At 37.6% G+C, this 12,665-nt stretch overlaps 1 protein-coding gene across 1 annotated transcript in view; it reads left to right on the top strand.

Annotated features, from left to right (window-relative positions):
* The window catches only part of VPS45 (vacuolar protein sorting 45 homolog), a 70,970-nt gene that overhangs the window by 9,857 nt on the left and 48,448 nt on the right, over positions 1-12,665 (top strand). The window contains 7 exon segments of the mRNA NM_001244994.1: positions 70-149; positions 1,478-1,546; positions 1,669-1,806; positions 2,535-2,645; positions 4,953-5,087; positions 5,528-5,641; positions 6,049-6,216. Of these exon segments, the coding sequence (NP_001231923.1) occupies positions 70-149; positions 1,478-1,546; positions 1,669-1,806; positions 2,535-2,645; positions 4,953-5,087; positions 5,528-5,641; positions 6,049-6,216 (815 nt within the window).

Raw genomic sequence — 12,665 nt, 5'->3', positions numbered from 1 at the left:
CCCAATTATGCCTAACTGCAGCAGAGATGATCTCCTTTGAGTCAACCACAACTTATATGTCTGTTTCAGATTTCAGTAACGTGATCAGCAAGAGTGATGTGAAGTCATTAGCTGAAGCTGATGAACAGGAAGTTGTGGCTGAGGTTCAGGTAAACATATTGGTCCTCTAACAGCTCTTACACTGGCTCTTTCTTAAGATTTGGGTCTAAAAGTGAGGAAGGTGCTGTCTCATAAGAAGGAAGGCTATTGATCAGACATGATAAATATGCATTGCACCAGACTCTACTCATATTTAAAAGTTTGGAGGAGATATCAAATTGGATGGAAACAGAATTAAAGGAATCAGTGCGAATAAGGAGACTAGAATGGTACTGGATTGGTAGGGAGGGCTTCACAGGGTTGGGGACCGAGTCAGATATGTCTTAAGCTAGTTTTATGAGTTATACTGTAAGAATGTTCATCTTCACAGTCATAGTCTCTGTCTGATTGGGAGAGAACAGGAAGTAAAGGATGTGAATGAGGTTTGTTTAAATTCAATTTGTGATTACATTGCTTTGGGAAGTAATAAGCAGATTTGTCATTAGGTTAAAACTTAGAAACTCCTAAATATTTATTCTGCATGCCATGTAATATATCACATGAGAACATTCCATGCTACCTTTTCCTTCTTAAAACACTTTAGTGTTCTCAAATACATTTATCACAAGTGTTTGAATACATTTACCGCCTAAGTGAAGAATATTGTCTTCAGGGAAGCAAATAAATAAGCTTTGGATTTTGCAGAAGGATGTGCTAGGTGATAAATGAATAAAAAAGAATGACCTTTTAAAATTGCATTCTTCCTCATGAGAATGCACTGGACAACAAAGCTCTTATTTATCTGAGTGCAACATTGTATATCCTATAACAATGTTTTATTTTTACTAATAGATAATTGTGCATAGACATCTCCTTAAATATAATATGTATATTTTTATACATACTTACCAACTTTCAATTTTGGGGTTGTTGTTTTGTTGGGGGTTTTTTGAATTTTTTATTTAATTAATTAATTTATTTATTTATTGCCACACTTGCAGCATATGGAAGTTCTGGGCCAGGGATCCAATCTAAGCCTCAGCTGTGATCTAACACAGCTACAGCAACTCTGGATTCTTAGCCCATTGCATTGTGCCAGGGATCAAAGCTATGCCACCACAGAGACAACATAGGAGCCTTAACCTGCTTCACCACAGCGGGAACTCTTCGTTTTGGGTTTTTTTTAAAAAAAGATTATTACTGCTGCTATTTTATAATTATCTTATTAATTCCCTCACATTGACTATTGTTACTCAGTTGTTGGTCAGTTTTTCTATTTCTTTCACACCTGAATTTTCTCAAAATTGATTGTATCACATAGTGTTATATATGAAAAATATTGCACAATACAGTTGGGAGTTTATAGAATGACTGACTGATCTTGGTGCTTTATTTGCAGGAATTTTATGGTGATTATATTGCTGTGAATCCTCATTTGTTTTCCCTCAATATTTTGGGTTGCTGCCAGGTAGGGAAAGAAAGGGTTTTATTTATGTATGTATGTATGTATCAGGTGGGAGTTAATTAAGCAAATAATTGAACTTGTAAGAAAAAATTCAAATACTTTCTCTACATGTTTTTAACAAAAAGGGTCGAAATTGGGATCCAGCCCAGCTATCCAGAACAACTCAAGGACTGACAGCTCTCCTTTTATCTCTAAAGAAATGTCCCATGATTCGTTACCAGCTTTCATCTGAGGCAGCAAAGAGACTTGCAGAATGTGTTAAGGTATGGCATTCTCTATCCCAGTTCGAAAACATCAAGATCATTCATCTCCTTATCACATCTCAGAAACTAAAGAAATATTTTTTTCTATATCCAAGGAGAGGATGTGTCAGGGTTACTGGCAAAGAGGTAGGTATTTGTAGTTCAAGACCAAAGGCAACAAATTAGAGATAAGATGCTTAGGTTTAACCCAAGAAACATTTGCAAGCTACTTAACTTCTTTTAATCCAATTAAACCACTTATAAAATAGAGTTTCAAAATCTAACCTATTAATAGAATGCTGCTAAATTTGTCAAGCTTTTGAACACTTTTATGGAAGGCCTATGAAAGTGCAAAAAACTTGTTACATGTGGTTTTTATTTTTAAATTATTTTTATTTATTTATTTATTTTGTCTTTTTGTCTTTTTAGGACCACACCCGTGGCATATGGAGGTTTCCAGGCTAGAGGTCTAATCAGAGCTGTAGCTGCCGACTTACACCACAGCCACAGCAATGCCAGATCCAAGCCTCATCTGTGACCTACACCACCGCTCATGGCAATGCCAGATCCTTAACCCACTGAAGGAGGCCAGGGATGGAACCCGCAACCTCATGGTTCCCAGTCGGATTTGTTTCCGCTGCGCCACACAAGAACTCCCTAAATGTGGTTTTTAATGTATTAATTTCCTATTTATAGCCTCTCTTTCTGCTACTAATTGGTTGACCAAACCATCTTTCTCTTACCCACAGCAAGTGATAACTAAAGAATATGAACTGTTTGAATTCCGGCGGACTGAGGTTCCTCCATTGCTACTGATTTTAGATCGCTGCGATGATGCCATCACCCCATTGCTAAACCAGGTGCAGAACCCCTTGTTAGCATAATAGAAGGATGATTTCAAGTGGTATTCATCAAGATGCAGATGTGGAAATGAACAGTATAGTCCATTTATTTGCCTGCTTATTTTCAGCTATTCTTTTTTTTTTTTTTTTTTTTTTTGCCTGTATTTCCTAGTGTTTTGGTATCTATGTTCTTCCAGCCACAGTTGTCTTCAGCTCTTTCTTCTGCCTCATCCTTCCTGTCCTTTTCTGCCACCACTCCTAATTAAGACAACTTCTGGGTTTTGTATATTCTACTTTTCTGGTGTCTGTCTGTTCTTTTCCATTTATATTGCTGTTACTTTGGTGTGCCTAATCTCTTATAGGAATCCTTAAATAGTCATTTGCTTGATTCCACACTTTTAATTTTTTCCCACTCTTATGTATCTCATGGACACAATGTTGTTAACTTACTTTTACCAAAGCACAGCTCTGATCCTCTTGCTTCTGGCTTAAAAATCTTAATTGGTTCCCATTTGCCTACTGGATTAAATACAGACATCCTGAACTTGACATCCATGAGCCTTCACAGTATGGGCCCAACCTTATATAAAACCTACAGCTTACTACTGAGGCAGATATGCCCTGTGACTTCCTGCCATCATTTAGTTATGTTATAACCTCTGTCTGAACTCTGGAATGTTTGGAATACCTTCTCTTCCCATCTTCACCTCTCAAAATTCTTAGCCTTTAAAGCCACTTGAAACATCTCCTTGGAGCTTTTATTCTTTTGTCAAACATGTTCTTTTTTCCCTAAAATTACTGTAGAACTCTGTGTCCCTCTTATGTCTCATGCTGAATTTTCTAAAACCATTGTTTTCACACTCTCCTAGGTTATACATTCCTTTGAGGCAGATTGTCTTACTAGTGTTTGTTCTTCAAATACAAGCACAGTGCCTTACACTTTCTAGATACTTTTTTAATAGTGACTTTGGCTTTGTAGGGAAGCACAATCTATATTTCAATTCTTTCCCAGCTTATAATAATGTTAATGCTAGGGGAAATCTGTGGCTATGGAATACAAATTCTCTATGATATAGCTTTCTATTCGTAAAATGCAAAGTAACATAACTTTACATGTTTTATATGTTACATATATATATATTACACATTTATATATACTTTACTAATATAACTAAAGACACTTTGATAATATAAAGAGTAGAAAGAAAAATAATTGCCTATAATTCTGTTTCCCAAAGAAAATAGTCATTTATTCAGCAAATTTTACTGAGGACCTATTACATGCCAGGTACTTTTTTAAGTGCTGGAGATGAAAGATTAAAAGATAGAGCCTCAGCTCCCAAAGAGCTCATGATCCAATGAGGAGGGAATAGACAGATAATTTTAATTACAAAGTATGTGCTAATGGCAAAAGCATGCACAGGGTGCTGTGTGTGGAAGCATAAAACATTTCGTCGTACTTAATTTTAAGTGCTTTAATGAAATTTGCTTTGGATTCATTTGGCAAATATTTTAGGAAATAAAGCACCTTCTTTTATAATCTCCTAAGTTATTTTAATAAATCTAGATTGCTTAAGTATACATAAATAAATATTTCTAGCATTTAGACTTAGATTTAGAGGGTCATTTGCTGGAAAAATTCACTTAGTATGGTCTAATGGGCCTATAACTAAAAGTAACCCATTCTCCATAAAAGGTGAGAAGGCAATATTTGAGGTTTCTCCTTCCCAGTTTTACCAAATAAGTTCACATTTTTTAAGCCTGTGAACCAGTCCTTCTTGCAGTGCATACTAAACAAAAATATAAAATAAGAAGGATTCAGAGGCAAGCTTCTGAATATGTGTGTTTTGATCAACTCACAAGGTTTTTTCAGATAATATTAGTGTTCCCAGGATAAATATAGCACCACTCAGATCTGCAAGAATATACTTCTCATGCTGCAGAAAACCACAGAAGCGTACAGGAAATGGTACAGCTTGTAACTGCAGTACCAATATAGCCCTATCTGTGAAGCCAAAAATATACTCTTAATTCACAGGCAAAAAGTGGAGCTAATGATAGATCTAATTTGTTTTCTATCAGGAATATTAATCTTGCTGCCCTCCTTCCAGAAGTGTGAAATCTGAAAGTATTTTCTCTTTTGGATGTTTAACCAATTAAAATGACAATCTTATCGCTTAGCATAGCACAAAGTATTAATAAAATTTGAACTAAATAGAGAGCCTCCATGTAAAGAAGACTATCGGTTTGTTTGTTTTCCTGAATTTTTACTATTTCCATGTTTTGTCAGTTCCCAATTTTTTTTTGTCATAACTCTTTATTTAGTGGACATATCAGGCCATGGTCCATGAACTACTGGGCATAAACAACAATCGGATTGATCTTTCCAGAGTGCCAGGGATCAGTAAAGACTTGAGAGAGGTGGTCCTATCTGCAGAAAACGATGAATTCTATGCTAACGTAAGTGGTTAAAATTTTTTTTTGTTCCTTTTAGTTGTTTTTACGTAAGGAAGTTAATATTGATTTGTTAGAATGAGAGCAGGTATGGGATTTCATGTGGAAGGATGATAGAGGCATCCTATCAAATGCATCTCAGGGGAAGGCAGAAGATGTTTTTCTGACCCTTTAACAATCATTTTTTCATAAAAACCACAAACTTTGTTTTGTGCTTTTAAAATTAGAACCCAACTTATTTACTTCCCTCCTATCCATAGCCCTTTGTGAGAATAGTAATGGTGTTCATCCCCAGTGTCCTGACCAGTATCCAGATTTGGTAATTATAATGGAATTTTCTTGCCCTTTACTTCTGACTGTATTCAAGATTCTTTTTCACTTCTCCTTTTAAATTGTCTGAAAGTCAGACAAGGTGATAGAACTGTTGCCAACTTCCTTTTTCACAGAATATGTACCTGAACTTTGCTGAGATTGGTAGCAACATAAAGAATCTCATGGAAGACTTTCAGAAGAAGAAACCAAAAGAACAGCAAAAACTAGAATCAATAGCAGACATGAAGGTAAATTGAACATGTACGTGGATGACTAACATACAAGACTTTGGAACTATTCATGTAAGCAACATTTCTGGAATTTTCTGGGTCTGATTTCTGCCTTGATTCATTTTGTTTTGTTTGAGATTATTTTCTATAATATTTCTCTTTAGGAAACAATATAGTGAAGACTTCATAATAAGCTATGTACATCTTTCCATTCTTCAGTTATATTTGGACAATTAAAAGACTCAGTCTACTGACATATACCAGTTCCTCTCTTCTTAAGCATAACAAAGTGCCACGTGATTGAAAGTTTTAGATGCCTTAGTCTGGGCAGAAGAACAATTCCTGCTCCCCCCGCCCCTTCTTCATACATGCCTGTCCTCAGCCAAGAAATAACAGAAACCCCAATGATGTTTCTCCCTTGGCAGGCCTTTGTGGAGAACTACCCACAGTTCAAGAAGATGTCTGGGACTGTATCAAAGCACGTAACGGTGGTTGGAGAGCTGTCTCGGTTGGTCAGTGAGCGGAATCTGCTGGAGGTTTCGGAGGTTGAGCAAGAATTGGCCTGTCAAAATGACCATTCTAGTGCTCTCCAGGTATCTATTCAGTCCAATTTGATGAGCACCTACTATGTGTAAGGCACTGTACCAGGCAGAGCAAGAGATACAAAGGCAAGTAATCCTTCTTCACCAACATGGAATTTACAGTCCCTAACAAGGAGTTGAGACAAGGACACAAATTAGTATCAAGATAGATATGTGATAAGAGGCACAGGAGTAGAGAAATATGCAGTCCCAAAGGATTCAGGCAGTAAATCCAGTATTTGGGAAGGCAGTCTAGTCCACTAGAAAGAATAGTAGACTAAAATCAGAAGATCTGGATTTTAGTGTTTGGTTTGCCACTACTGACTTTGTGACCAGGAGCTGTTGGCTTAATCTCTGAGCCAGTTTCCCTGTTTGTAAAATAGGTATAATGATACTTATCTTACAGAGTTATTAGGAAGCTTTTAAAGATATATATTAACTTTTCAAGATATATATTAAAATACATTATCTAGGTGTTTTGTTATTGAGCAAACATGTTTATTCCACAAACATGTGAATGCCCTCTACATATACATAGTACTATGAGGATCTAGAAGTACAAAGATGAGCACAATACCATCCTTTTCCTCAAAGAATTGATGTTACAGTAGAGGAGAAAGAAATTGAAATCAGAAATTATAATACATGCAGTAAGTGCTATACTAGAGGTATTACAAAGTGATATAGAAATATAGAGGAAGGACAGCTGTTTTCCCTAAGGATGACGCTTCTTAGAGAAGATGACATTAGATGCATCAGCTAGAGAAAAGGAAGGAAATTCTCAGCAAGGAGAATGCGGGGTGTGGAGATATGAGGAAAAAAAATGAAGGAGACAGGAGTTCCCGTGGTGGCGCAGTGGTTAACGAATCCGACTAGGAACCATGAGGTTGCGGGTTCTATCCCTGCCCTTGCTCAGCGGGTTAACGATCCGGCGTTGCCGTGAGCTGTGGTGTAGGTTGCAGACACGGCTGGGATCCTGTGTTGCTGTGGCTCTGGCGTAGGCCGGTGGCTACAGCTCCGATTCGACCCCTAGCCTGGGAATCTCCATATGCCATGGGAGCGACCCAAAAAATAGCTAAAAAGACAAAAAAAAAAAAAATGAAGGAGACAGAGAATAATTCAGTGTAGCCAGTGTGGAATACAGGATGAGGTATGGACTTTGATAAACCAGAAAGATAGATCGAGGCCTGGCTATCACCATTGAAAGGAGAATGGGCTTTAATCTTAAAATGATGGGAGCTACCAGAGAATTTTAGAAAAAGTGACATAATCAGACCCTGCCCTCATGAAGTATTGTTGAAGAGATAAAACTAAAGCTTGAGTAATAGTTAGGCAGTGTCTCAAGATCATTTAAGCTACATCAAAATTGTGGTACTGACTGTAAGACTTGAAGTTATTAGGACAGTTTCTTAGAGAAGGTGATATTAAGATGGACCATAAATAATGAATAGAATCTGGAGGAGGATTTCAGCAAAGCAAAGATACAGAAGTATGCAGAAAATAATAAATAGTATGACCAGTTGAGAGTGGCTGTGGAAGAGAACTTGGAGATAAAACTGAATTGGTAAATGGAACCAGTTTGTGTAGAAGTTTGTAAAAGCAATTTGTACTTACTGAGATAGAGAGATCCAGTGTAGGTGTAGGGTCTCATAGAGAAAGAAAGTTGATATGGTGAAAGCAGTATTTTAGGAAATTTAATGTAGTAAAGATGCTTTGGAAGTGAAAAATCTAAAGACATAGAAGCTAGGAGACTCAGTGATAGTAATAAAAATGTACAGTAAGGACAAATATGAGAGACATTTCTAAGAGAAAATAACATTTTTTTGGTGCTGTGGGTTTGGGTTTTTTGGTCTTTTTTTGTCTTTTTAGGGCTACACCCGTGGCATATGGAGGTTCCCAGGCCAGGGGTTGAATCAGAGCTGTAGCTGCTGGCCTATGCCACAGCCACAGCAATGCCAGAGTCAAGCTGAGTCTACGACCTATACCACAGCTCCTGGCAACACCGGATCCTTAACCCACTGAGCAAGGCCAGGGATCGAACCCTAATCCTCATGGATCCTAGTCAGGCTCTTTAACCACTGAGCCATGACAGAAACTCCAAGAACATAACAATTTAGTGACATATTGGATATGAGAATAATAAGACAGAACAAATCAGAGATAATTCCAAAGAAATGACAAAATGTGGTTCCACTGACAATAAACACCTTGGGAATGAGAGTCCTTTGGGAAGTAGCTGTTTCTAAGCTACTTATTTTAAGAGGTATATTTTCTTATTAATAGGACCCCACATTTTAAAACTTAGTTTCTTTCTTTCCTTGTAGAATTTCAACAAATTAAAGTAGAATTTCAACAAATTCTACTTTATAAAACAAAGTCAGCATGTTATAGTGGAAACAACACAGGTTTTGGAGCCAGACTGCCCCAGCGTATAGTCTGTCTCTGTATTTTAAAGTTTCTTTGTGAGAACTACTTATTTTGCCCAAGCCTCAGGAATAATGATTTCAAACTTTTAAATTGTTATCGGGATTTAATGATATATAAAATGCTTCGCATGTCATATGTGCTTTATTGGTTTCCTTCCTCCAAGCATAATTTTTTAAAGATAAGGTGTAATCAAAAGAAGAAAAGTATTTCTGTCAACATTTTATTCCTTTTGGCTGCGCCTTCAAGCATGTGGAAGTCCCAAGCCAGGGACTGAACCTGCACCACTGCAGTGACAATGTTAACCTGGTACACCCCAAGGAACTCCTTGTCAACATTTTTTATCTCTGTTCTTAAATCTCCACGAAGAACTTCTAGGCTGACTCTTTTTTTTTTTTTTTTTTTGTCTTTTGTCTGTTTAGGGCCGCACCCGTGGCATGTGGAAGTTCCCAGGCTAGGGGTCCAATCCGAGCTACAGCTGCCAGCCTACACCACAGCCACAGCAACACCAGATCCGAGCCACATCTGCGACCTACACCACAGCTCACGGCAACACCGGGTCCACTGAGCGAGGCTAGGGATGGAACCCGCAACCTCATGGTTCCTAGTCGGATTCGTTTCCACTACGCCACGGCAGGAACTCCAGTTAATTGTATTAAATTCTAATTCTTAAATAGATAAGTATTTGCTGAAAAAGGTATATAGTAAAAACTGAGCCTGTTAGTAGTTTCACTTGCATCCTTACAGTTAGTCTGTGTGTATGCAAGCCTGTATGAGTGTGTACATCTCTCTTTTTTAAAATTCAGATGATACCATACTATACACATAGTTCTGCATTTTGCTTTTTCGGTTAACTAGGTATCTCAAAGACTTCCAGCCAGAACCTAGACATCATTCTATTAAATCACAAAATGGTATTCCTTTCTAAAGATACATCACAATCTATTTAACTTGGCCAACTTAACTTTATGAGAGCTCTGAATCCTAATCACTAGATCACCAGGGATTGGCCAACTTATTTTATTTTATTTTTTATTTTTTAAATTTTATTTTTTTAAATTTTTTTTACAAAATAAAATACATATATTTAAACACAATTACATCCACACAGATTATTATATCATGGATCTTAAGAAACAGATTAAGTGACTCCCTCTGGAGAAGTGGAATGGAAAATATGCTGAGACAAATAGGAAATTTATTCTATACTTTATCCCATTTTGTATGGCTTTCATCTTTACGATTTAGTATTATCTATAACATTTCAATTTTTCTTTAAAAATTAGCATTTTATTAAAATTGTGTATATTATGCAACTAAAATTTATAAAGAAGAAAGCCTTATATACCATTAAATATTTTATATAGCATAATAAAAAGCATAACCTAACTGGTAAGAATAACAAAAATAATACACCCCCTGAAAATAAGTAAAATATAAAATGCATAAATTGGTTAAAAAACAGTGTAACTATATAAATATGTCCTCACAATTTGTTACATCCTATTGATTCTTCAATAAAGGCATTATACCATTCTAGGTGATGTGATAAACAAGACATTATAGACTTTACATTGTACCATGGAGAGAAATGGTTATTAATAATACAATTGTAGAACTATATAATTGTTCAGTTGCATTATTTAATTATAATTATCATAAATTCTTTGATGGAGAGGAAATCAGAATCAGTTCTAAGAAGACTTCAACATTCCAAGAATGATGTCAAATGACCCCCTTCATGGTGGATTATGCACTTATTTACTATGAGATATATTTCTTCTTCAGAGATTCCTTGTTTGTGTATCAACTGTAGATTTTTGGTTTGCAGTTATTCTGAAGTTTTGATATGAGTCTATGTGTATATGTGATTGTCTTAAGTTGTTCTCTTAATTGCAAGTTCATCTCCAGTGTCCTGCATTTGTACCCACCTCTTCTCATGATTTCTGATTTTGGTGGTATAATTGTGCATGGGTGATTTCGTATCTTTACTGTATATATTATACCTTTACTGGTGAGCCTTGTCATTTGTGGAATTTTTGTTTCCTGTTGCTGTCTTTTCTTTTCTGCCGAGAGAAGTTCCTTTAGTATTTGTTGTAAGGCTGGTTTAGTGTTGCTGAATTCTCTCAACTCTCGCCTATCTGTGAAGGTTTTGATTTCTCCTTCAAATCTGAATGAGAGCCTTTCTGGGTAAAGTAATCTTGGTTGGAGGTTTTTTCCTTTCATCATGTGAAGTATATCATGCCACTCCCTTCTGGCCTGCAGAGTTTCTGCTGAAAAATCTGCTGATAACCTTATTGGGGTTCCCTTGTACGTTATTTGTTTTTTTTTCTCTAGCTGCTTTCAAGATTTTCTCTTTGTCTTTAATTTTGGTTAGTTTGATTAATATGTCTCAGTGTATTCCTCCTTGGGTTTATTTTATATGATACTCGTTGTGCTTCCTGGATTTGAGTGGGTGGTTCCTTTCCCATGTTAGGGAAGTTTTTGGCTATTATCTCTTGGAATATTTTTTCTGTCCGCTTCTCTCTCTCTTCTCCTTCTGGCACCCCTATAATACGGATGTTGCATTTCACATTGTCCCAGAGTTCTCTGAGACTCTTCATTTGTTTTCAATCTTTTTTCTCTTTTCTGTTCTGCATCCGTAATTTCCACTAATCTGTCCTCCACCTTGCTTATTCATTCTTCTACCTCCTGTATTCTGCTTTTAGCTGCCTCTGGTGAATTTTTTATTTCAGTTATTGTATTTTGCATCTCTTCTTGTTGAAGTTTTATATCTTGTATCTCTTTGGTCAGTGTTTCCTGGAAGTTATCCATCTTTGCCTCCAGTTTCTTTCCAATGTCTTGCATCTTCTTCAGCATCAACAGTCTAAAGTCTTTTTCCTGGAGGCTGAGAATCTCCTCCTCGCTTAGCTGATTTTCTGGGGTTTTTCCTTTCTCCCTCATCTGAGTTATAGTTCTCTGTCTTTTCATTTTTATAGGTTTTTGGTGTGGTGACCTTTTTACAGATAATAGAGTTGTAGCCTCTCTTACTTCTGGTGTCTACCCCCCTTGTGGCTGAAGTCTGTATGGGGGCTTGCTGTAGGCTTTCTGTTGGGAGGGGCTGATGCCTGCCCACTGGTATGTGGAGCTGATTCTAATCCCTCTGGTGGGTGGGGCTTAGTCTCTGGATGGGATTAGAGGCAGCTGTGTGCCTGAGGGGTCTTTAGGTAGCCTGTTTACTGAGGGGCGCTGTGATCCCACCTGGATTGTTGTTTGCCCTGGGGCTTCCCAGCACTGACTGATGGGTGGGGCCAGATTTTCCCAAAATGGCCACCTCCAGAGAAAGGCAGCTGCTGAATATTCCCTAGAGCTTTGCCTTCAATGTCCCGCCCTCACAACAAGCCACGTTTGCCCCTGTTTTCCCAGGATGTCCTCCAAGAACTGCAGTCAGGTTTGACCCAGATTCCTATGGAGACCTCGCTCTGCCCTGGGATCCAGTGCACGTGAAAGTCCATGTGCACCTTTTAAGAATGGGGTCTCCGTTTCCCCCAGTCCTGTGGAGCTCTTGCGCACAAGCCCCACTGGCATTCAATGCCAGATGCTCCAGGGGCTCTTTCTCCCAGTGCCAGATCCCCGCACATGAGAGTTTGATGTGGGGCTCAGAACTCTCACTCCTGTAGGTGAGTCTATCTCTCTGAACCAGTTAGTTTGCAGTCTGTGGAGCTTCCCACCTGGGAGGTATGGGGTTGTTTATACCAGGAAATTGCCCCTCCTACCTCTTGATGTGGCCTCCTCTTTTTCTTCTGGAGTAGGGTATCTTTTTTAAGGTTTCCGGTCCATTTGGGTGGGGATTGCTCAGCTTTTAGTTGTGAATTTTGTTGTTTTTAGGAGAGAAGTTGAGCTCCAGTCCTTCTATTCCCCGTCTTAATCCTCTCTCCTGGCCAACTGATTTTAAACAACACTACTAACAGCTTAAAGTTGGCTTGTGGGCCTAACATAGTATTCCTTTGAAAACTTTTTATTTTTCTCAATAAAATTAATTTTCTTCTCTTTAAATA

Source organism: Sus scrofa, chromosome 4 (genome assembly GCF_000003025.6).
Source record: "Sus scrofa isolate TJ Tabasco breed Duroc chromosome 4, Sscrofa11.1, whole genome shotgun sequence".
NCBI lineage: Eukaryota > Metazoa > Chordata > Mammalia > Artiodactyla > Suidae > Sus > Sus scrofa.
This window is presented reverse-complemented; position numbering and strand designations above follow the sequence as displayed.